This window comes from Mustela erminea, chromosome 18 (genome assembly GCF_009829155.1).
Source record: "Mustela erminea isolate mMusErm1 chromosome 18, mMusErm1.Pri, whole genome shotgun sequence".
NCBI lineage: Eukaryota > Metazoa > Chordata > Mammalia > Carnivora > Mustelidae > Mustela > Mustela erminea.
This window is the reverse complement of record NC_045631.1, coordinates 27,423,867-27,449,365: the sequence shown is the minus strand read 5'-3', so window position 1 is coordinate 27,449,365 and position 25,499 is coordinate 27,423,867. Positions and strand designations below refer to the sequence as shown.

General features: G+C 35.9%; 1 protein-coding gene across 1 annotated transcript in view; it reads left to right on the top strand.

The window, feature by feature from the left end:
• BRIP1 (BRCA1 interacting protein C-terminal helicase 1) overlaps positions 1 to 24,296 on the top strand; it is a 186,372-nt gene extending 162,076 nt beyond the window's left edge. Inside the window, exons 18-20 of the mRNA XM_032321453.1 lie at positions 16,560 to 16,642; positions 19,145 to 19,471; positions 23,225 to 24,296. Coding sequence (XP_032177344.1) covers positions 16,560 to 16,642; positions 19,145 to 19,471; positions 23,225 to 23,916 — 1,102 coding nt within the window. The 3' untranslated portion in view covers positions 23,917 to 24,296. The remainder of the gene's footprint in view (positions 1 to 16,559; positions 16,643 to 19,144; positions 19,472 to 23,224) is intronic.
• The last annotated feature ends 1,203 nt before the right edge of the window (positions 24,297 to 25,499 follow it).

Below are 25,499 nucleotides of genomic sequence, written 5' to 3'. Positions count from 1 at the left end.
AAGCCAACAAAATTCTTCAGATTCAGGCATGGAAAAACAGGACGTTGGGGCATTCTAAAGTATCGTTTAAAGTAGGATTATCACAAAAGAATTGACTGCAAGTAACTATAAGTAGACAAGTCCCTCCCCCACTCAAATTTACTCTGGAGAGATTTTATTAGAGAGTTTACATATTCTTCAACTCCAGGCATAGCTAAGGATGTATTAAAGATGGGGGTTAAGGAAAGTCTGTTTATGGAACGTGAGAACTCTACCCCCCTTTTCTTCTCAGCTCTGAATAGGCTTATAATCAATTTTATGTCTCTGAGCCAGGAAAGTACAGTATTCCTATATAGGGATGTTAATGACCTCGTGAGTAAAGACCTAAAGATACTAAAGATAGTAGCAAAGTGGTCCTGTTCCTACCAAAGTACCTTACTCTGGCAAAGCTTCCCTGTATGTAAGCCACATCTGTGTAGGCTGAGCTATCAACATTTTAAAACTTTACTCTTACATAAGTGTAAAGAGTGATCACCAGATAATCAAAAGAAGTCTGTAACATGAAAAATACAGATCAAAACAACAAAATTATACCAACAAAACAAAAATAGGGTGGAAGAACTTGTAGAAAACAGAAACAGTGCAATAGAACAGAGGTTGATCAAACTTTTTCTGTACAGGGGTGTACAATACTTATTTTAGGGGTTTTGGGCCATGTACAGTCTGCACCCATATTCTTCTTTATTTTTTCTTTAACCCTCTGAAAATGTGATTACCATTCCTACTTTGTAGGCTGTATAAAAACAAGATATGGGCCAAATTTCCTGTGTGGGCTTAGTTAGCCAACCCATTATCCATAGAGGGTAAGATACTTCCTCCATGAAATAAGAACAGATTTATTTTAAGAAGTTTTCAGGCATTAACATGATAGCAAATTTTTAAATGTAGAATTGGGCTCAGAAGATAAAATTGAAATTTCCTCAGTCAAAACAAAACAACAAAGAGGGAAAATTTAAAGATCAGTATGCAAGAAGCAACCTCTGATATAAAGGAGATCTACAGGAAAAGACCAGAGAAAATATAGAAGACGAAAATATAGAAGAAAAAATATGGAAGAACTTAAATAAAATAAAGAAATAATTCAAGAAAAATGCTCAGAATTGAAGGGCATAATTTCCTGGTTAAGGGGGCCCACCCAAGCACCAGTAAAGGGAGAAAAGCTACAAAGCACCTCACTGTGCAGTTTCAAAGTACCTGAGATAAAGAAAAAGCCCTGGAACATTCCAGAGAGAAGAAAACCAGGTCTCATTACAAAAAATATGGAATCACAATTGAGAGACTCCTTAAAAAGCAACATTATGCTGAGTGAAATAAGTCAAGCAGAGAGAGTCAACTATCACATGGTTTCACTTACTTGTGGAGCATAGCAAATAACATGGAGGACAAGGGAAGATGGAGAGGAGAAGGGAGTTGAGGGAAATTGGAAGGGGAGGTGAACCATGAGAGACTATGGACTCTGAAAAACAATCTGAGGGTTTTGAAGGGGCGGGGAGTGGGAGGTTGGGGGAACCAGGTGGTGGGTATTAGGGAGGGCACGTATTGCATGGAGCACTGGGTGTGGTGCAAAACCAATGAATACTGTTACGCTGAAAAGAAATAAAAAAAATTTTTTTTAAAAGAAGAAGAAAAGCAACATTAGGAGCTAGAAGACAGTTTTAAATTATCTTCAAATCTTTGACTTACAACTTAAATTCTGTATAATTCAAATGATCAATAAGCTGTAAGATAGAATAAAGCTTTCACTATGCAAAGGATCTAAAATATTAGGGACATCTGGGTGGCTCAGTCAGTTAAGCATCTGCCTTCAGCTCAGGTCATGATCCCAGAGTCCTGGGATCCAGTCCCACATCAGGCTCCTTGCTCAGTGGGGAACTGGCTTCTCCCTCCACTTACCACTCCTTTGTTCATGCTCTCTCTTTCTCTCTTCCCCCCACTTCTCTGACAAATAAATAAATCTTAAAAGGAGGGGGGACCTAAAACATTAGCTTCAAATGCACGCTTTCTCAGAATGCTACGGGAAGATGTGCTTCATCAAATAAGAGAAAATTCAGACAGAGGAATATCAAGGTTGCAGGAAACTGGAGTTCTAACCCAGAATAGAGGGGAAAAGAATTCTCAAATTAGAAAGGGAAGCTCTGGGGTGACAACTGTGGCGCAGTCCCATAGTAGTCAACCTAGATTGTTTCTTGGTTGACTGTACTGAGAATTTTTAAAGCTATGGAGAAGTTTGGGAATTAATTAGTCATAGAATACACAGAAAAGCAAAAAAGCAAAGAGTTGTTAACTCTAGGACAGACCAAAAAGTCTTGTACAAGAAAGAAAATGTAAACATCGTGTACAACGTTAACACCTATAAATGGTAATCCACTGAATATTGATTACACAAGAATTGTGTTATAACTATCAGGAAAATGAAAAGATGATGAGGTATTAGTGATGTCAGAGAATAAACATCTTCTATAGGAAGAATCAATACATAGTATGTAAAGGTTAAAAATCAAGCCGTAGTAGTACTAAAAGCTATTTAGAAACATGGAGGTAAATGAGTTGAACTATAATTTATTCAAGGGAATTATTTCTGAGGATTGGGAATTGGAGATAGGGTATACATAGGTACAAGAGAAATCTGAGTTTTTTATAAAAATTGTAACTACTGTGCTATTTGATTTTTAAACTATGCTTGTGTTTTAATTAAAAATTAAAATTTGTGAAGTTAAAATTATCTTTTTAAGAATAGTCATTTGGTTGGGTGCCTGGGGGCCTCAGTGTGTTAAAGCCTCTGCCTTCGGCTTGGGTCATGATCGCGGGGTCCTGAGATCTAGCCCTGAGTTGGGCTCTCTGCTCAGTGGGGAACCTGCTTCCCTTCCTCTCTCTCTGCCTACCTCTCTGCCTAATTGTGATCTCTGTCTGTCAAATAAGTAAATAAAAATCTTAAAAAAAAAAAAAGGAGGTTTCAACTCTTGATAAGAGGGAGTAAGCATACTACATACCGTCTTAAAAACCTAGACAGAATGCATGAAACAACTATTTGAGTACTGTGAAAAGTAAATAGTGGCAGACAGATTTGGGAAGACTAGAATTCAAAGTACAAGTGAACTTTCTGGAGTAACTATATTAATTAACTAATTAATATTGGACAAAGTAGAGTTCAGAGCAAGGAGTATTAGTGGAGTATTAAGAATGAAAATTATAGGAATTCCTGGGTGGCTCAGTCAATTAAGCTGCTGCCTTTGGCTCATGTCATGATCCCAGAGTCCTGGGATCCAGTCCCGTACTGGGCTCCTTGCTCAGAGGGGAGCCTGCTTCTCTCTCTGCATGCTACTCTGCCTGCTTGTGCTCTCTTTCTCTGACAAATAAATAAAATCTTTAAAAATGAAAATTATAAAGTGACGAAAGGGTCAATTTACCAATAAGATACAACAATCCTTTATGTGTATGCACCTAAAAACAGAGCTTTAAAATATATGATGCAATAACATATCTGAACAGAGAAATAGATGAATTCACAAGTATAGTTGAAGATTTTATTTCCTCTCTCATTAGTAGAAGGAATAGACAGAAAACAAATAAAGACACAGAAGACTTGAACAGTGTTATTAACCAGCTGGATTGAATTGATACTATAGAGCACTCCATGCAACAATGTTAGAATAATCATTTTTCCAGGTTCACAAGGAACATTTATCAATATAGACCATATCCTGGATGATAAATTGTATTTTTTTTAAAAGAATTGAAATCCTAGTGTGTTGGGCGCCTGGGTGGCTCAGTGGGTTAAGCCGCTGCCTTCGGCTCAGGTCATGATCTCAGAGTCCTGGGATCGAGTCCCGCATCAGGCTCTCTGCTGAGCAGAGAGCCTGCTTCCCTCTCTCTCTCTCTCTGGCTGCCTCTCCGTCTACTTGTGATTTCTCTCTGTCAAATTAATAAAAAAAAAAAAAAAAAAAAAAATCTTTGAAATCCTAGTGTGTTCTCTGACCAAAATATAATTAAATTAGAAGTCAGTAACACTTGACAGAAGAAAAATGTCCAAATACTTGGAAATTAAAAACGTATATTTTTTACAGTAAATGTCTAGTAATTTAAGTTTTTTTATTTTTTTATTTTTAAATTTAAATTGTAATTAGTTGACATACAATGTCAACTATGTTCAATGTCAATGTCAATATGTTCAATATTGGCTTCAGGAGTAGAGTTCAGAGGGTCATCATTTACAAATAAATTTGCTCATCGTAACAAGTGCCCTCCTTAATACCCATCATCCGTCTATCCCATCACCCTCATCCCTCCATCAACACTCAGTTTGTTCTCTATACTTAAGAGTCTATTGATTTATTGCCTCATCTCTCTTTTCCTGCCTCCCATATATTCATCCATTTTCTTAAATTCCACATATGAGTGAAATCATATTAAAAACCTACTTCTAGTGGCACCTGGGCAGCACAGTCCAGTTGGGCATTAGACTCTTACGGTGATTTCAGCGTCCTCCTGGGTTTGAGCCCTGTGTCCGACTCCACACTCAGCACAGAGTCTGCTTAAGACTCTTTCTCCATCTCCCTATGCCCCTTCCCCCTCTCTAAAACTAAGAGATAAATCTTTTTTTTAAAACTGTACTTATAAATAATCCATAGGTAAAGCAGAAAGTCTTGGGAAAATTAGAAAATATTTTGATCTAATCAAAAATTAAAATATATCTAAATAATTGAGCTGCATCTATAGCAGTGCTCAGTGGGGAATTTCTATAGTTGTTTATTTTCAAAAAGAAGAAAGGTCTCAAATCAATAAACTTCTACCTTAAGTTAGGAAAACAAAAGCAAAATAAATATAGAGCAAACAGAAAAAAGGAAATAATAAAGATAAGAGTATAAATCAATGAGTTTGAAAACAAAGGAAATCAATGAAACTAAGAATTAAAAAATTGATTTATTTTTTGTAGAAGATTTGTTTATTTGAGAGAGAGAGCAAGCACAAGTTGGAGGGGCAGAGGGAGAAGGAGAGAGAATCTCAAGTAGACTCCCTGCTGAGTGCAAAGCCCAACACAGGGCTTGATCTCACGTCCCTGAAATCATGACCTGAGGTGAAACCAAGAACCTAGATGCTCAACTAACTGCACCATCCAGGTGCCCCTACCCTAAAAAAAAATTGATTTTAAAAAGTTAAATAGAGTTGATAAATCTCTAGGTTACTGACAAAAAAAGGGAAGCCACAAACTACTGATCTCTGGAATAAAAGAAATCATATTACTGTATACCCTGCAGATGTTAAAAGACAATACGGACAAAACTATACTATATGCATACATTCAACAACTTAAATGAAATAGACTAATTCCCTCAAACCCACAAAGTACCACTCACTGAAGATGAAAAAGATAAATTGAATAGTCCATTCAATTGACTTTTGGGCTCCCTGCTAAGTGGAGAGTCTGTTTCCTCCTCTTCCTCTGCCCCTCCTCATTCTCTCTCTCCCTCTCTCTCAAATAAATGAATAAAATCTTTGAAAAAAAAAATAGATGTTAGAACCCTTCCCATTTTATGAGGCCAGCACTATCTTACCAAAACTCAATGAGACAATATAAAAAACAAAAAAAGACTACAGACTAATATCTGTCAAAAACATAGGTGAAAGTATTCTTAACAAAATATTAACAAATTGGGTGAGATATGCAAAAATTATAGATTAAAGACTTCTGAAAATTCTCTAACAAAGGAATGAGAAAACAGGCTAAATAATTAGAATGAATTTTTTCAAAACTGTAAATTAACCAGTTTACAACTTTCCAGGAAACATTTATTGATGAAAATTGCTGGCTCTTCATTAAGAACACAGTGTTGTGGGATTTTCACTTGCCCAATTCCCATTCCCTCTCTTCAAGTTCACAATGGTTTTATTTTATTTTTTTTTTCTAAGATTTTATTTATTTATTTGACAGAGAGAAATCACAAGTAGTTGGAGAGGCAGGCAGAGAGAGAGAGAGGAAGAAGCAGGCTCCCTGCTGAGCAGAGAGCCCCATGCGGGACTCGATCCCAGGACCCCGAGATCATGACCTGAGCCGAAGGCAGCGGCTTAACCCACTGAGCCACCCAGGCGCCCCACAATGGTTTTAAATCATGGTGAAAGCCAATAATCTGCCAGCCACAGGAAGGGCTGGAACTTACTTCTTGAGAATTGCCATTTATGGAAACTGTCTGGTGATTTCCTGGAAGACCCCATTCGCAAGGCTATCTTTGCATGACCTGACTAGGAGCTTACCCAGGAAATTAATTGTTTAATTTCACAGCATCCTGAGATGATGACTAAATTTGGGCCAAATAATAAGCTAACTAAACAGCCTAGTGGGAAAAACTGGGAAATGAGATATACATAGGGGGTTTTAAAAGTTCTGACATATTCCTAGACTTTAGAGGGCCATGCCTGTATGTACAATGGTGCCTATGACCACAGGTGTACACATGCTCAGGAAAGACCTGAGAAGACCCTAAGTTCTCACCTCTGGTTGACCCTGAGGCTCTGTGGAAGCAGGAAGTGAAGACTATGGCAGAGTTGTTACCTGCCTGGCTGAGGATCGAAAACATGTTGGAAAACGTGCAACGCCTCTTGGCAAATGAGAGATATATTGGTTACAAATGTTTAAGGAATCTTTGCCTAGTCATTAACTGGATACTAAGCTGATCTAGCAATAGTAATACATGATAGGAGACAGACTTCAAAGAATTACTTATAGAAAGTCACAACAGCAGCAACAAAAGTCCTTGAGCAGAGGGAAGAATCTGAATTCTACAGTTGCCATATTGTATTATTTAAAATGCACTTTTCTCAACAAAAATTATGACATCTGCAAAGATGGATATTCCATACACATGAGAAAAAACAACGAATAAGAAGTGTTCCTGGGCGCCTGGGTGGCTCAGTGGGTTAAGCCGCTGCCTTCGGCTCAGGTCATGATCTCAGGGTCCTGGGATCGAGTCCCGCATCGGGTTCTCTGCTCCGCAGGGAGCCTGCTTCCTCCTCTCTCTCTCTCTGCCTGCCTCTCTGCCTACTTGTGATCTCTCTGTGTCAAATGAATAAATAAAATCTTTAAAAAAAAAAAAAAAAAGTGTTCCTAAGGTAGTGTAGACATTGTAGTTAGTGTATAAAGTTATTTTAAATATAGCCAAAAAACTATGAAAATGATGTCTCGCCAAATAGAATTTTTTCAAAGAAGATAGAATCAATAATAATTTTTTAAAAGAATGTAATGGAAATTCTGGATTTGAAAATTTCAGTAACAAATGAAAAATTCATTAGAGTGACTCAGCAGCAGTTTTGAGCAGGAAGAAGAATCATTTCACTTAAAGGTAAGTCAACTAAGATTATCCAGTGTGAGGAATAGAGAGGGAAAGAATGAAGAATAATGAACATAGCCTCAGGGACTTGTAGGACCCCATCAAGCTACTAATTTACGCATAATGGGAGTCTTGGGCGATGAGAGAGAAATGAACAGAAAGATTAGTTGATTGAAGAAATAAAGGCTGGAAGCTTCCCAAATTTTTTATTTTATTTTATTTATTTATTTGACAGAGAGAGATCACATGTAGGCAGAGGCAGACAGAGAGAGAGGAGGAAGCAATCTCCCCTCTGAGCTGAAAACCCGATGTGGGGCGTGATCCCGGGACCCTGGGATCATGACCTGAGCTGAAGGCAGAGGCTTTAACCCACTGAGCCACCCAGGCGCCCCTGGAAGCTTCCCAAATTTGATGAAAAACATTAATCTGCACATCTAAGAAAAACCAGCAGATTTGAAGTAATTTAAAATCAAAGGTATGTAGACATGTCATAATCAAACTTCTAAAAGACAAAGAGAATCTAGAAAACAGCAAGAGAAAAACAACTCTTTGTAAGACATCCTCAATAATTTTAGCATATTTCTGAAAACTATGGAGAGCAGAAGGCAATATTTAAGAAGGACTGACATATTTAAAGAAATATGTCAGAAATATTTAAAGAAAAAGACTGTCAACAAAGTGTATTATATTTAACAAAACTGTCCTTCAAAAAAGAAGGACAAAGTAAGATATTCCCAAATAAACAAAAACTGAAAGGATTAATGTCCAGAAAACGTGTCTTACCAGAAATACTACAAGGGATCCTTTTCAGGTTGAAATGAAAAAATATTATGCAGTCACATATCCATATGAAGGAATAAAGAGTATCCATAAAGGTAATTTCATAGATAAATATAAAAAAACAATATAAATGTATAGTATACTCTTTTTATCTTATTGGATATTTAAAACAGCTTGCATAAAGCTATCATTTTAAATATGCGGTGATAGGCATTGTCTTGCGGGTTCCCTAAACTATCACAGGTTCAGTAATTCACTAGGAGGAGGAATACATTCATCATACAGTTGTATGCACATAGAGGATTTATTACACTGAAAGAATATGAAGCAAAATCAGCAAAGAGAATAGGCACATGGGCAATGTCTAGGGGAAATCAGGCAAAATCTTCCAAGGCTTCTCTCTAAGTGAAGTCATATGGAACGCACTTAATTTCCCAGCAATGATTGTGGTAAAACGTGTGAGATATTGCCAATTAGGGAAGCTCATTAAAGACTCAGGACCTGGTAGGTTTTTTTGTTTGTTTTTTAAAATATTTTATTTATTTGACAGAGATCATAAGTAGGCAGAGAGGCAGGCAGAGAGAGAGAGAGAAAGAAAGAGGAGGATCAGGCTCCCTGCCTAGCAGAGAGCCTGATGCAGGACTTGATCCCAGGACCCTGAGATTATGACCCGAGCTGAAAGCAGAGGCTTAACCCACTGGGCCACCCAGGCGCCCTGGGTGTTTTTATTTGTGGCTGTTCAGATAGCTTCTGCCTAGCACTTCCTCAATGTCCAACCTCTTGGAAACAAAGCAAGTGCTCAACATACATCAGTGTTGGCACAAACATTTTAAACACAGGGAGCATCTTTTATCAGTCAATGTTTGGAACCCTCCTGAAATCTAAGTTCCTAAACACCAAAATCTACCTTATATGCAGGCCTCTGTGGGGATAAGCAGTTTGGCATGGTGTTGCCTCTTTTCTGTACAGGCATACATATATAGAGGTAATTTATATTACATTAGTAACACAAAGATGAGGGGGGAGGAACAGAATTAGACAGGAACAACATTTTTGAATACTGTTGAAATTAAATGGGTATTAATCCATATAAGATTGTTGTAAGTTAAAGTGTTAAAGCAGCCACAAAGAAAATAACTCAAAATAATAAGAAATGAGAAGAAATTAACATGATACATAAAAATATCTATTGTGCACATGGGGTGCCAGAGTGGCTCAGCTGGCTAAGCATCTGACTCGATTCAGCCCACGTCATGATCCCAAGATCCTGGGATTGAGCCCCATGTCAGGCTCTGTGCTCAGTGTGGAGTCTGCTTGAGGACTCTCCCTGCCCCCCAATAAATAAACAAAACTTTATTTTTAAAAATATTTATTTATTTATTTATTTTAGAGAGAGAGAACACGAACAGGAAGGGTTGGGAGAAGGGGAAAGTATCCCAAGCATACTGCTGAGGGCGGAACCTGAATGGGGCTCCATCTCACAACCCCGATTTTGAAAAAACATATGACCCATCTATATTCTGCTTATAAGAGAAACACTGTAGTTAAACACACAGACACACACACACATAGATTAAGGTACACAGATGGGAAAAGACTTAATATGCAAACAGTAAACAAGCAAACTAGTCAATTATACAGACACCAGACAAAATAGACTTTAAGACAAAAATTGTTAATAGAGACAATAAATATTCCTTTTATTTATTTATTTATTTATTTATTTATTTGACAGAGAGAGAGAGAGAGAGAGATATCACAAGTAGGCAGAGAGGCAGGCAGAGAGAGCGGGAAACAAGGCTACCCGCTGAGCAGAGAGCCCGATATGGGGCTCGATCCCAGGACCCTGAGATCATGACCTGAGCGGAAGGCAGAGGTTTTAACCCAAATATTCCTTTTTAAAAAGATTTTATTTATTTGTCAGAGAGAGAGAGAAGGAAAGAGAGAGTGAGTGGCAGGCAGAGGGGAAACATGTACCCCACTGAGCAAGGAGCCGGATGCAGGACCTTGGGATCACGACCTGAGCCAAAGGTAGATGCTTAACCAACTGATCCACCTAGGCATCCTGAGACAATAAATATTCTATAATAAACTTTCACTTCATCAAGAATATGTAACATTGGGGCACCTGGGTGGCTCAGTGGGTCAGGCTCTCTGCTCAGCAGTGAGTCTGCCCCCACCACCCCACTGCCTGCCTCTCTGCCTACTTGTAATCTTCGTCAAATAAACAAATAAAATCTTAAAAAATAAAAAGTAACATTTAGCTGTGTAACATATACACATATATGCAACTAACAAAAGGACCCTAAATTATATGTAGCAAAAACTGTCAGAAATAGACAATTCAGCAGTTAACTAGTTGGATACTTTGTTACCCTATTTTCATAATAGAACAATGATAAAATCAATAAAATGTGAGTCTTCAACACTATAACCCAACAGTTATAAACCTAACATATCTATTACACTCCACCCTCCTAAGGTACATGTGGCATATTCTTCAGGATAGACTATATGTTAGTTTACAAAATCAGTCTTCAATAAATTTTAAATGGCTAAAATGGTAGAAAATATCTTTTCTGATCTCAGTGGAATAAAACTGGAAATCTATAACAGACGAAAAAATGGGAAATTCCTAAGTATGTGGAAATTAAAGAGCATATTCTTAACCAGTGGATCCAAGAAGAAGTCATAAGAGAAACTAGAAAATACCTTGTGATGAGTGAAAATGAAAACACAGTGTACCAAAATTTTGAAGATACAATGAAAACATTGCTCATAAAGAAGTTTATAGTTGTAAATGCCCATATATGTATGTGTGTGAGCGTGTGTGTGTGTGTGTATATATATATATATATATATATATATATATATATATATATGTAAAATTTTTTTTAAGGAAAAATCTGAAATCAGTAATCTAACCTCTTACCCTCAGGAATTGGAAAAAGAAGCGCAAGCCAAGCCCTAGGCAAGTAGATCAAAGGGATAACAGATACTAGAGTGGAAATAAAAGAGAGAGAATAGAATATTCAGCAGAAAAAAAATAAGGATAACAGAAGTTAGTTCTTTAAGAAGATAAGGAAAATTGACAACCTTTAACTAGACTGACCAAGAGAAAATACCAAAGGGAACTTAAATTACTAAATTTAGGAATGAAGAGGGGATGTTGCTACCAACCTGATAGAAATATAAAGCATTATAAGAGAATGCCTTGAACAATTGCATGACAGCAAATTACATAAATTAGGATGGACAAATTCATAGAAAAATACAAGCTACTGAAACTAACACAACAAGAAAAAGATCTGAATATATCTATAAAAAGTAAAGAGATAGAAGAATTAGTAATCAGAAAATTTCCCACAAAGAAAAGCTCAGGACTAAATGTCTTCACTGGTGAGTTCTAGCAAATGTTAAAAGAAGAGTTAATACCAGTCCTTTACAAACTTAAGAAAAATAGAAGGGCAAGCATGTATCATCATATCCTATGAGGCCAGTATTGCCTGTTACCAAAACCAATCAAAGACATCACAAGAAAGGAAAACTACGTGATATCTCTTATGGGTGTAGATGCAAAAATCCTCAACAGAAAAGCAGAAAATTGAATCCAGCAACTTACTAAAAGATTATACACAAAGACAATCCCACACAAGTGGGGTTATCCTGGGATTGCAAGGTTGGTTCAACATCCAACCAATTTTGTTGGTCCAACTCAAATCAATCAATGTAATATGCCGTATTAGTAAAATAAAATACAAAAACCACACAATCTCAAGAGGAGAAAAAAGCATTTGACAATATCTAATATGTTTTCATGATAAAACACTCAAGGTAGTAGAAATAGAAGGGTATCTATTACAAACTTACAGTGAACATCTTAATGGTTTAAGACTGAAACTTTGCCCGGATGTGTTTGATAACAAGATAAGGATGTCCACTCTCACCACTTGTATTCAGTATTGTATTAGAGGTTCTACATGGAGCAATTAGTCAAGGGGGGAAAAAAAAGTATTTGGATTGGAAAAGAAATAATCTTAAAATTTGCAAATGACATGGTATTCTACATGGAAATCCTGTATCCACAAAATATAACTGTTAAAGCTAGTAAACAAGTACAGTAAGTTACAAGAAATATTCAGTATGTAAAAATCAATCACTTTGTATACAGAGGGAATAAACATTCCAAAAATGAAATTAAGAGGTTCCATTTACATAATGTAATAGTATTATATGGTGACAAAAAGTAGCTACATTTGGCATAAGCATAGTATAACATGTAGACTTGTTAAATCACTATGTTGTAAACCTGAAACTAATGTAAAGCTGTGTATCAACTATATTTCAATAAAAATAAATTAAAAATTTTTCATTTGCAATAGCATCAAGAAGAATAAGTTACTTAGGAGTAATTTTAACAAAAGAAATGCAAGATTTATACACTAAAAGCTATAAAACATTGTTGAAAGAAAATTTTAAATAAATGGAAGAATTCCAGGGACTGGAAGATTTATTAAGATAATGTTTCCGCGGGGCGCCTGGGTGGCTCAGTGGGTTAAAGCCTCTGCCTTTGGCTCAGGTCATGATCCCAGGGTCCTGGGATCGAGCCCCGCATCGGGCTCTCTGCTCAGCAGGGAGCCTGCTTCCTCCTCTCTCTCTCTCTCTCTCTGCCTGCCTCTCTGCCTACCTGTGATCTCTGTCTGTCAAACAAATAATAAATAAAATCTTAAAAAAAAAAAAAAAGCTTAAAGATAATGTTTCCGCAAATTGATCTGCAGAGATTTAGTGCAATCCCAAAATACCAGCCCGATTTCTTGCAGGAATTGAGAAACTGATCCTATAATTCACATAGTAATGGAAAGAAACTAAGAATAGGTACCTGGGTGGCTCAGCAGATTAAAGCCTCTGCCTTTGGCTCGGGTCATGATCCCAGTGTCCTGGGATCGAGCCCCGCATCGGGCTCTCTGCTCAGCAGTGAGCCTGCTTCCCCCTCTCTCTCTGTCAAATAAATAAATAAAATCTTTTTTTTAAATTTTATTTATTTATTTGTTAGAGAGAGAGAGGAGTGAGAGCGAGCACAGGCAGACAGAGTGGCAGACAGAGGCAGAGGGAGAAGCAGGCTCCCTGCCGAGCAAGGAGCCCAATGTGGGACTTGATCCAAGGAGGCTGGGATCATGACCTGAGCCGAAGGCAGTCGCTTAACCAACTGAGCCACCCAGGTGTCCCAATAAATAAAATCTTTTAATAAATAAATAAACAAATAGATATATAAATAAAAATTTTTAAAAAAGAAAGAAACTAAGAATAGTCATAAGAATCTTGAAAAAGAACAAAATTAGAGAACTGGCACTTCTCAACTTCAAACTTATTGCAATGCTACAATAATTGAGACTGTGTTGTACTGGCATTATATAGACATACAGAAAACAGGAGTAGATTTGAAGGTCCAGAAACAAACCTCCATATCTCAGTGAGTTGGTTTTTTACAAAAGTGTCAAGACAGAAGGAGGAGAAGCTGGCAGAGGAGTAGGAGAACTCTAGGTTTGTCTTGTCTCATAAACACAACTAGATAACTACCAAGTCATCTTAAATACCCCATAAATCAACCTGAACACTGACAAAACAAACTCCACAAATAAAGAGAGAGAAGAGGCCACACTGAAAAAGGTATATTGTGATCCTTGCTGTTCCCTGTGTAAGGTAAGCTCTTGCTCCAGGGCCTTTGCACTTGAATTTCTCTCAGCTAGAACACTTCCCCTTCCACATATATACACAGTTCATTCCCTTACCTGTGATTCAATTGATGTTTTCTCACTGCTCAATATCACTGTGTTTAAAATTTAGCACTCTCTACCAACATTCCCTGTTCTCTTTCCCTTTTTATTTTTTTCCTTAATACTTAGTAGGGTCTCATATACTATACAATTTTCTTACTTCCTGCCATGGACTGAATTGTGCCCCCCTCAACTTCATATGTCGAAACCCTAATCTACAATATAATGCTATTTGGAGATGAGGCCTTTGGAAGATAATTAGGTTTAGATGAGGTCATACAGGTGGGGCCCTTATGATGGGATTGGTGCCCTTATAAGAAGAGATACCAGATAACTTGGTCATCTGTCTCTTCCTCTCCTTCTTCTGACCCCCACCCATGTGAGGACACAGTGAGATGGCTGGCATCTGCAAGCCAGGAGGAGAGCCTTACCAGGGAACTAAATCAGTTCACACCTCTTTGTTGTACTTTCCAGCCTCAAAAAATGTGAGGACAAAATTCCTGTTGTTTAAGCAACCTCCCACCCCCAAAAATGTGCCAAGACAATTTAATAGGGAAAAAAATCTTTTTAACGGTGTTGGGATAACTGGATATCCACATGCAAAAGAATGAAGGTAATCAATCCCCTTCTTCACACCATATACAAAAGTTAATTCAAAATGGGTCAAAGACTAACAAGGCGTATATCTTCTTGTCTTGGACTAGGCAGTGGTTTCTTAAATCTGTTATCAATAGCACAACTAAAAAAATTAGATAAATTGGGCTTTGTCAAAGTTAAAACTTTTGTTCTTCGAAGAACACTACTAAAAAATGGAAAAGAATTCGTGCACGGGAGGAAATATTTGCAAAAAGTGTGTCTGATAAGGGTTTAGTATCCAGAATATATAAAGAACTCTTATAAGTCAACCATAAGAAGACAAACAATGCAATTTAAAAGTGGACCAATAATTTGAATAAGCATTGCTCCAAGAGAGATACACAAGTGGCCAGAGTGTGCACATGAAAAGATGCCCAGTATCACCATTTATTAGAGAAATGCAAATTAAAGCCACAGTAAAATGATACTTCAGACTTCTTAGAGTACATATAATGAAAAAGATGGATAATAACAAGGGTTGATGGGGGTATGGAGAAATAGGAAATCTCACACAGAGCTTATAGAAATGTTTAATTGTGCAAGTGCTCCAGGAAAAAAGTGCATGGCTGCTCCTCAAAAAGTTAAACATTGAATTCTTTACAACCTATCAATTCCACTTCTAGTTGGTTGGATTCATATGAGAATTTGTACCCAAATGTTCATAGTGGCATTATTCATAATACTCAAAAGGTGGAAACAGCCCAAATGCCCATTAACTTATGAATGGATAAATATGATGAATATTATTCAGCTGTAAAAAGGAATGAAGTACTGATACACAGTAGAAGTAGCCTTGAAAGCATCGTGCTAAATGAAAGAAGCCAGACACAATATGCCATATGTTGCATAATTCCAGTTATATGAAATTTCCAAAATAGGCAAATTAAAGAGACAGCAAATGTATTCATGATTGCCAGAGAATAAGGGGAATAGTTGGATAATTGGGAGTGACTAGTGGACACTGGGATTCTTTTGGTAACATAAAAATATGTGATGGATAGTGTACAATTTGGTGATTTTTAGTACATTTACAAAGTTGTACCTACACAACTTTGTAAATGTACTAAAAATCACCAAATTGTACACTTTTTTAAAATTTATTTTTTATTTATTTTCAGCATAACAGTATTCATTATTTCTGTACCACACCCAGTGCTCCATGCAATCCGTGCCCTCTCTAATACCCACCACCTGGTTCCCCCAACCTCCCACCTCCCCACCAGTTAAAACCCCTCAAATTGTTTTTCAGAGTCCATAGTCTCTCATGGTTCACCTCCCCTTCCAATTTCTCCCAACTCCCTTCTCCTAACTCCCCATGTCCACCATGCTATTTGTTATGCTCCACAAATAAGTGAAACCATATGATAATTGACTCTCTCTGCTTGACTTATTTCACTCAGCATAATCTCCTCCAGTCCCGTCCATGTTGCTACAAAAGTTGGGTATTCATCCTTTCTGATGGAGGCATAATACCCCATATGTACACTTTTTTTTTTAGTAATTTTTTAAGATTTGTTTATTATTTTAGAGAAAGAGCATGGGGAGGAGGGGCAGAAGGAGAAGGAGGTCTCAAGAGAGAAGATCCCAGGCAGATTTCCCACTAAGTACAGAGCCTGTTGCAGGGCTCAATCTCACGACCCTGAGATTATGACCTGAGCTGAAATCAAGAGTCGGACACTTAATCAACTGAGCTACCCAGGCACCCCTTGAATAATTTTTAAAATTAAAAAATATTTTAGCAAACCAAATCCAATAATCCACAAAAAGAATAATGCACCATAACAACATAGGTGATCTTAGGAGTGAAGGAGGGAGAAAGACTCTCAAGCAGACTTCACACTGAGGGTAGGGCCTGGCGTGGTGTTCGATCTCACAACCCTGAGATCACGAGCTAAGATGAAACCAAGAGCCAGACGCTTAAATCAACTGTTACACCCAGCTACTCTGTTGGCTTTTATTTTCAAAGTCATTTTTATTTGATTATTCTCCCCCTTTTTTTTTTTAATAGGTGTATTCGACACAAAAATGATTGGGGAGCTCTTATTCTAGTGGATGATCGCTTCAGGAGTAATCCCAGTCGATATATATCTGGTAAGAGTTGCAGCTGGGCTTAGAGTAAGAATTAATAACAATCTTTGGTATTTAATAACTGCGAGTTTTAAAGAAAAATTTTGGACAGGATTTGAATTATTAGATCAAATATGGAAAAATTCATATTGATGGGAAATCTAGCATTTAATACTTATCTATTTTAAAAAATCTTTATAGAGGAGTTGGTTAACATATACTAACATATCAGTTAGTATCCTTTAATTTCATAGAATGTGGGATTTAATTAAGTAACAGAATAATAATTTATTTAGCATTATCAGGGAAAAGGCTGTTCGCAGGAATTTTCCAAAAAATAAATTTTTACATTTAAGCACGTAAGCACATTTCCTTTGGCTGCTTAGGATTCTTTATCCTTTCATTCTAGATTATACTGAAGTTTGTTGATTGTTTAGAAATGCTTCAGCTGTTCTACAGTTCATGTTAGAGCGAGTATTTTCTAAAAGAAAAAAAAGTACCACTGTAGGCCTCAAGATGAAGTAGATGGTCATTTTTTCCCCACTCAGATGAACACATATTATATGCCTATAGTTTTTATCCAGCAGTCACACCATCTCTTTAGAGTCAATACCAGGAATCGATCTGTTATTAAAGAACTGTTGGAAATACTTGCATCTTTATTATCTTTAGAGCTAAGAAGTTCATACCATACTATGATAAAGAGATACAAAATTTTAAGTTTCTTTCAGATTAGCTACCTGTGGGTATGGACTCTTTCTATTTCAGAGCCTAATATTTGGCTTGGTATTAAAATGTATCCACCTGGATTAAAGCACTCTTTTCTCCCCTTTCCATGTAAAGCAAGCCATTGAGCTTAGGTCCAGACATGTAACTAAAAGCAAAATGTTAAGTGCTATGTTTAGTCAGCAGGTGGAGCTCAGATTCTTTGAGTTTTCAAAAGCAACCTGACATTTTACACAAAAAAGCTTTCTTTGATTACAGAAAGTTCCAAACATGAAAGAAATGACTATAATACTAAAATTCTTCAATTTTAGAAAGTTTCATGTTTAATCAGTATAATTATTTTCCCCAAGCAAACAAAAATAACTTTAAGGGAAATGCTTATTCAAAATGTTCTTCTAGGCACACCTGGCTGTTCAGTAGACAGAACATACGATTCTTGATCTTGGGGTTGTAACTTCAAGCCCCATGTTGGGTGTAGAGATCACTTGAAAATAAAATCTTCAAAAAATTAAGATGTTCTTCTTGTCAACTGTACTTCAACTAAAAAAATGCAAAATTTGAAAACAAGTTTTTTTTATTTTAAAATCTTGAAGTTAAATTTTTCCCTGATGGTTCAGATTTGCTGAGAGATTTTTTTTTTTTTTTTTTTAGGATTTTATTTTTAAGTAGTCTCCATACCCAACGTGGGGCTAGAACTTACATCCCCAAGATCAAGTCGTATGCCCCTACTGAGCCGGTCAGGTGCCCCTGAGAGATTATTTAAATTAAGAATTTTTCATTATTTCTGTATGATTTTTATTCATTTTTTCTGAGATTCATAAAAATGTGAACTCTTCTTATCTAGACAATAATAGCACAACGACATACAAATTCCTTTTGAAGGCTAGTCTTTGTTTAAATTCAATTTGTATTAACTAAAGAACTCAATTCAACTTACATTAAATATAGAAAAGCTCTATTAAAATAAAAGCAAAGGAATGTATTTGAAATGAATGTATCGCAACTTGAAGCCCTATCTTATTTTTCTTTTAACTTAAAATACAGTAGTGACTTTTTAAACTACTTCAGAAGATGATGATCATTTTAGTAACACCAGAAGAGAATATTTATTTTCGTTTAAAAGTCCAGATACCTGATTTTGAATTTCATTCTGAAATGAAACAAAACACCTTATACTTTCAAAATGGTTCAGGATTGTACAGTTTTCACATGTTACAGGTCAGATCACATCCGTTACAACTTGATTATTTATATAATAAAAAATAATTATATAATAAATTTTCAAACAGGACACAGTTTGTCCCTAATAACATTGTTATTCCTTTCATTCCTAGGATAGTTTAAGACATATTTGGAATTGAGGGAAAAGGGCAACAAAAAAACCTATGAGACTGGCATCTTGAATTTATTTTCATGGAAGAAATCAAAGTTGGAATGAAAGACTATGTTATTTACAACTTCTAATTTTCCTAAAATTAAAATGTAAGCAATATTTGTGGGGAATTATGATGAAATTAAAATTCGCCGTATTTCCCCAGTTATTCTAAACTGATAATAATATATTTCTCTCTTTCCAGTCTACTCCCACTGCCTCTTCCCTCCCTCCAGTTGATAATCAGTGTATATAAAGAAAAATGTTACTCATACATGAGCATAGTGTACATGTGAAGTTGTTTAGGCAGGAAAAATATTGAGAATCATTCTATATACCCTAGATTCATGTGGATTACTTCATTAGAAAAATTATCTAAGTGTATTCTTAATATGTAATATCTTCCTTGGGTTTACTTTTTTCCTTAGGACTTTCTAAATGGGTACGGCAGCAGATTCAGCACCATTCAACTTTTGAGAGTGCACTGGAGTCCTTGGCTGAATTTTCCAAAAAACACCAAAAGGTCATTGATGTATCCAGAGAGGACAGAAAGTTTATACAGGACAGTGAGTCTACACTTGAAGTGACCTGTTTGAAGGACAGTACTTTAACTTACTTATCAGAAGTGACAAGTCCTCTAGCACCAGAAAATCCTAGGAAAGATGAAGCAAAAGCACGTGTCCATGAACACCAGTGTCATAAAATAACTAAAAGTCCATCTCTACCAAGAGGCATCATCTCTAGAAAGGAAGAAGGTTTGAAAAGTTTTGCCTATTTACATTTGATAGAGAAGTCTTTGTTATATCTAGTGAAATGATAGAAATGATATTTAATTTGCTATAGCACAATTTCCTTAAACATATTGGTCTGAAATAGGTATTATCATAAAATAATGAAATAGTGTGGTATATTGGGATGGGAACACACTTTTATCAAGAGACCTAAGCATAGGGGTGCCTGGATGGCTCAGTGGGTTAAAGCTCTGCTTTCAGCTCAGCTCATGATCTCAGGGTCCTGGGATCGAGCCCCACATTGGGCTCTCTGCTCAGCAGGGAGCCTGCTTTCCCCTCTCTCTCTGCCTGCTTCTCTGCCTATTTATGATCTCTGTCAAATAAATAAATAAAATCTTAAAAAAAAAAAAAAGAGAGACCTAAGCATATTTTCCATTTACCAGGTTTGCCACTACCTAGCTTTGTGACAATGAGCAAGTCACTTAACTTTCTTGAATCTTAATAGAAAAAAGGAATCTCTGTATACCTGTCCCTCAAGCTGGGCTGTAAAGATCTAATAAGATGATAAATATCATAGCATGGTAAAATACTGTATAAATGGTACATGTTTTCCTAAAGGCTATATTAAAAATTGGTCTAATTTATAGATACTTCTCTTATGTGAATTTCTTAGTTTAGGGGAGTGAGAGTCATATATTCTAAATTATAATTTTTTTTTTTTTAATATGTTAGAGGGGTGCCTGGGTAGCTCAGTTGGTTGAACATCCAACTCTTGATTTTGGCTCAGGTCATGATCTCAGGATCATGAGATCAAGCCCCACTTAGGGCTCTATGCTCAGCAAGGAGTCTCCTTGAGATTCTCTCTCCCTCCCTCTGCCCTTCCCCCCTCTTGTGTGTGCACTCTCTCTCAAGTAAATAAATAAATAAATCTTCAAATCTTCAAATATATTTATATATATAAAAATTTAATAGTCTATGGGGCGCCTGGGTGGCTCAGTGGGTTAAAGTCTCTGCTTTCAGCTCAGGTCATGATCCCAGGGTCCTGGGATCAAGCGCCGCATCGGGCTCTCTGCTCAGCAGGGAGCCTGCTTCCTCCCTCTCTGCCTGCCTCTCTGCCTACTTGTGATCTGTCTGTCAAATAAATAAATAAAATATTAAAAAAATTAAAAAAAAATTTAATAGTCTATGTCAGAGATTAGCAAACTGTGGCTTATGTACCAAATTTGGCCATCTGTTTTTGTGAATCAAGTTTAATGGCACATAGTCACATCCATTCAGTTATATATAGTACACAACAGCAGTTTAGTCATAGTATGTTTTTACACTCAAACAGCATAATTGAGTACATACATACATACCTCAGAGATATTGTGGGTTTGGTTCTAGACCACCACAATAAAGCAAATATCACAATAAAGCAATTCAAATGAATTTTTTGGTTTCATAGTGCATATAAAAGTTGTGTTTACATTATATTGTAGTCTCTTAAGTGTGTAATAACATCATGTCTTAAAAAATAATGTATAATATAAAATACCCCAATTTAAAAATATTTTGTTGCAAAAAAAATATACTAACCATCTGAGGTTTCAACATATCATCTTTTTGCTGGTGGAAGGTCATGCCTCATAGTTAATGGCCGCTAACTGATCAGGGTGGTGTTTGCTGAAGGCTAGGGTAGATGTCAAAATCTCTTTTAAAAAGACCCCAGTGAAGTTTGCCACATCAATTGACTCTTCCTTTAAAGAATGATCTCTCTATAGCTTGAAACTATTTTATTCAAAAGTAGAACTTCTTTCAAAATGGAGCCAGTCCTCTCAAATGCTGCTGCTACTTTATGAACTGTTTATATAATATTCTAAATTCTTTGTAGTCATTTCAACAATTTTCAGAGCATCTTCACTGGGAGTAGATTTTATCTCAAGAAACCACTTTCTTTGCTCATGTATAAGAAACAGTTCCTCTTCCATTGAAGTTGTTTTATGAGATGGCAGAAATTCAATCACATTTTCAAGCTTCCCTTCTAATTCTCTTGCTATTTCTACTGCATCTCTACTGAAGTCTTGAATCACTCAAAGTCACCCACCGGGTGGCTTCCAAACTCCTCTTAATGTTAATATTTTGACCTCTTCCCATGAATCATGAGTGTTCTTACTGGCATTGGGAATGGTGAATCCTCTCCAGAAGGCTTTCAAAAATTTTTTTTGCCTAGATTCATCAAAGGAATCCTATCTGTGCCATCTGTTGCCTTACAAAAATGTATTCTCTCTCTTTCTTTTTAAAGATTTATTTATTTATTTTAAAGAGAGAACATGAGCAGGAGGAGCAGAGGGAGAGAGGGAGACTCCCAAGCAGATTCTGTGTTGAACACAGAGTCCAATGTAGTGCTTGATCTCTTGACCCTGAGATTATGAGCTGAGCTGAAACCAAGAGCCAGACACTTAAACTGACTGTGCCACCCAGGTGCCCCCCAAAAATATATTTCGTAAATAATAAAACTTGAAAGTCAAAATTACTCTTTGGTCTGTTTTAGTTTCAACATGTCTTCCTCACTAACCATATCATTTCTAACTTTTGATTTTAAGTGAGATACAAAAATAAATAAAGTGAGAGAAGTGCGACTCTTCCTTTCACTTTGACACTTAGAGGCCATTGTAGGATTATTAATTGGCCTGATTTTAATATTGTTGTGTCTCAGGAAATAGGGAGGCCTGAGGAAAGGGCAGGAGTTGGGGGAACAGCTGGTCAGTGGACCAGTCAGCATACACACATTTGTCTGTTAAGTTCACTACTTTAAATGGATGTGATTTACAATGCCCCCAAATAATTACAATAGTAACATCAAAGATCACTGATCACAGATGACCATAACAAATAAAATAATAATGAAAACTCTGAAATACTGCAAGAATTACCAAAATGTGATACAGAGATATGAAGTAAGCAAACGCTTTTAGAAAAATGTTGCTTGTAGGCTTGCTTGATTCAGGGTTGCCACAAACTCTGAATCTGTAAAAGTTGCAATATTTGCAATCTGCAGTAAAGCAAAGTGCAATAAAAGGAGGTATACCAGTAGTTGCAACAGGTAACAATATGAGCCACAAAGCCTAAAATTTTACTGTCAGCCCAGTTGTAGACAAAGTTTGCCATACTGTCATCTATATCATTGGGTATCATTTTAATTATTTTAACTAATAAGTGATAGTTTAATATATCAAGTATTAAATATTTACTTTGTAGTATCTGGTAGTTTAAAAAAAAACATGCCATAGTGAATTCAAGGCCATACGACTGGTAATCAGGAAACATAAGTTTTAGTTTGGGCCTGAGTACTAACCAGTTTTATAACTTTAAACAAATAATTTAGTGTTTGTGGTTGCCAGTGTCCTTTAGGGAATTAATCTAGGTTAGTTTTTCCCAGTCCTTGGTTAGTGGATTTTCAAGGCAGATTTTTATAGCGTGTTTCCTTCGTTACTCAGCCTTCTTCCTATTCCGTTTACGCCTCCTTTCTTCATTCACTTCTGAGGTCCCTGGTGTGGAATTTGATAGTTTACCAGACAGCATTATAACTTGGGCTCAGAATCACTGGAGGCCTAGGATTCCTTTCAGAGTTCACATTTTGTGCTTTCTGTTCTAAGATGGAAGTCTTGCTACTATTGGTTGTGGGCTTTAAGTTTTGATCCAATACAGGTATGTCAGTATTTTTAATAAAAATTATGTTAATGTAATAATTTTATTTGTTAGAAGCAGAAAATTAACACTCTTAAATTTTTGTAGATGATCCTGTATTATTTGAAGAGACTCCCCAGGCAGTCAAAGCAGAAAATACTGTGATTTCCAGATCTACAAGCCCAACCTTCAACAAGCAGACAAAGAGAGCTAGCTGGTCTAGCTTTAATTCTTTGGGATATTATCTTACTGATGAAATTATAACTGCAGCTCCTAAGTTCAGGTTACCAGAAGACTCTGCCTCTAGTGTTTCTGCTTTTGAAACCGAAAAGGGATGTGAAACAGTTTTTCCACTCACTGATAAATGTGAGTCCTCAGCTCTGATGGTAAACGCATCATTTGGACCATGCCCTCAGTCAGAAATCACTATTTCATCAATAAAGATTGATTCTAATCTTCTTAAAAGAAATGATTCCAAACAGCTGTTCTGCCGTGAAGAAGCCCTGGATCCGGACCCTGAATTGTCTCCAGTTGGTGAAGAAGTTAAACTTTCCACCTCACATAGAGCTTCTGAAACAGAAGCAGAGGATGAATCTATCTATTTTTCACCTGAGCTTTATGATCCTATGGATACAAATGAAGAAAAGAATGAACTAGTTGAAAGTGATAGAGACAATAGATTGGCTAATCATTCAAATTGCATTTTAGTTGAAGATCTTTTTGAAATTAAAACTATGAAAGGAGTGGATTCAGTCCAAGAAATGAAAGCTGAGGATTGCACAGACACAAAGTTGAATTGACTCATGCATATCACACAAAGTAAAATCCGTAACATTGGTAATAATGTAAAAACAACTCATAAACAAATTGGAACAGAGAAAACTTGTGAAACAGATATAAAGAAATTTAAACAGTCTCCTTCCAAAAATAAAGGTGTGTTCCATGGTGTTAGGTAGTAATACTTAACTGTAACGCTATAAAAATATGTTGTCATGCTTATATTAAATGCTATCATAAATGACAATTTCTACTTTGGATAAATGGTATAGGGTTTTTTTTTTTAATTTTAAAAATATCTTTCACTTTCTTTGGTATTAGAGGTTTTTTAGAAGTCTTTCTTTATGTTCATAATGTAAATTTTATTGTTTCTGAGTTTTGATAAAGTGATTCATACAAAATATTTTCCTTTAACAAGTTTTCTTTACCTATATACAATTTAAAGTTAATCTGAAAGATACGTAGTTTCCTTTAAATTTCACATAAATATTTGTATTTTGTAGTTCTTTTCATTTATTTTCATACTGATACATAAAAATGAATAGCAGTCTAACCAGTCACACTTTGGGCATGTTTCACTATATATTTACCTCAAATCAATATATAATTTTTAGAAATCAAAGTTTTCTTCAAGAGTTTATTCCTGTATTAAACTGCCTACTTGTAAGTAATTAAGAATTAAGAAGAAAACTGATTTTTTTTTACATTGTTTTACATTTTTCTGTTTTTCATGAACCAAAGTCAAGCACATGTTAAGCAAATTATGTAAAGTTACAAAATGCCAAATGAATGACTCCAAATTTTCAATTATAATTAGTTTCATCATCATTGTGGAAAAAAGTGACATGTCCTTGCATGAAGGCTATAATTATAAAACTATCAGGATAGAAAACTTCATATATAAATTTTATAAGTAGGGGCGCCTGGGTGGCTCAGTGGGTGAAGCCTCTGGTCATGATCTCAAGGTCCTGAGATCAAGCCCCGCATGGGGCTCTCTGCTCAGCAGGGAGCCTGCTTTCCCCCCTCTCTCTGCCTGTCTCTCTGACTATTTGTGATCTCTCTCTCTCTCTCTCTGTTAAATAAATAAATAAAATCTTTTTGTAAATAAATAAATAAATAAATTTTATAAGTAAACCTGAACATGTAACTGCAGCCAAAAAACGTTCTTATTGCTCACTAATTTTTTTGTTAATTTTGACTCTTTTTATGTATTTTTGAATGAAGCTATACTTCTGATCAAGTAATTATAGAAGATGCACTTCGCTATCATCTTTCCAAAAATATATTTACTCGTCTTTTTCTAAGAAACATTATTATTCATTGGATATTTATTTAGCTTTGTGTGGGTGATTTGAATTGAAATTTTATGAGTTGTCAAGTTGTGGATATGGTTTATTATTTTCAATTTGAAATTTCCAGAAATCAAGTATTTTATATATTCATTTTGATGAATTATTATATATAATATTTACTTTTATTTTGAAGGTGTTTAGATTGAACACAACATTGGATAGTATAACTGTAAGAATAGTTCAAAGAAATTTAAATTGATAATTTACCAGTTCAAGAATTCATCTATAGATTAGGATATATTAGATCCCTAGTA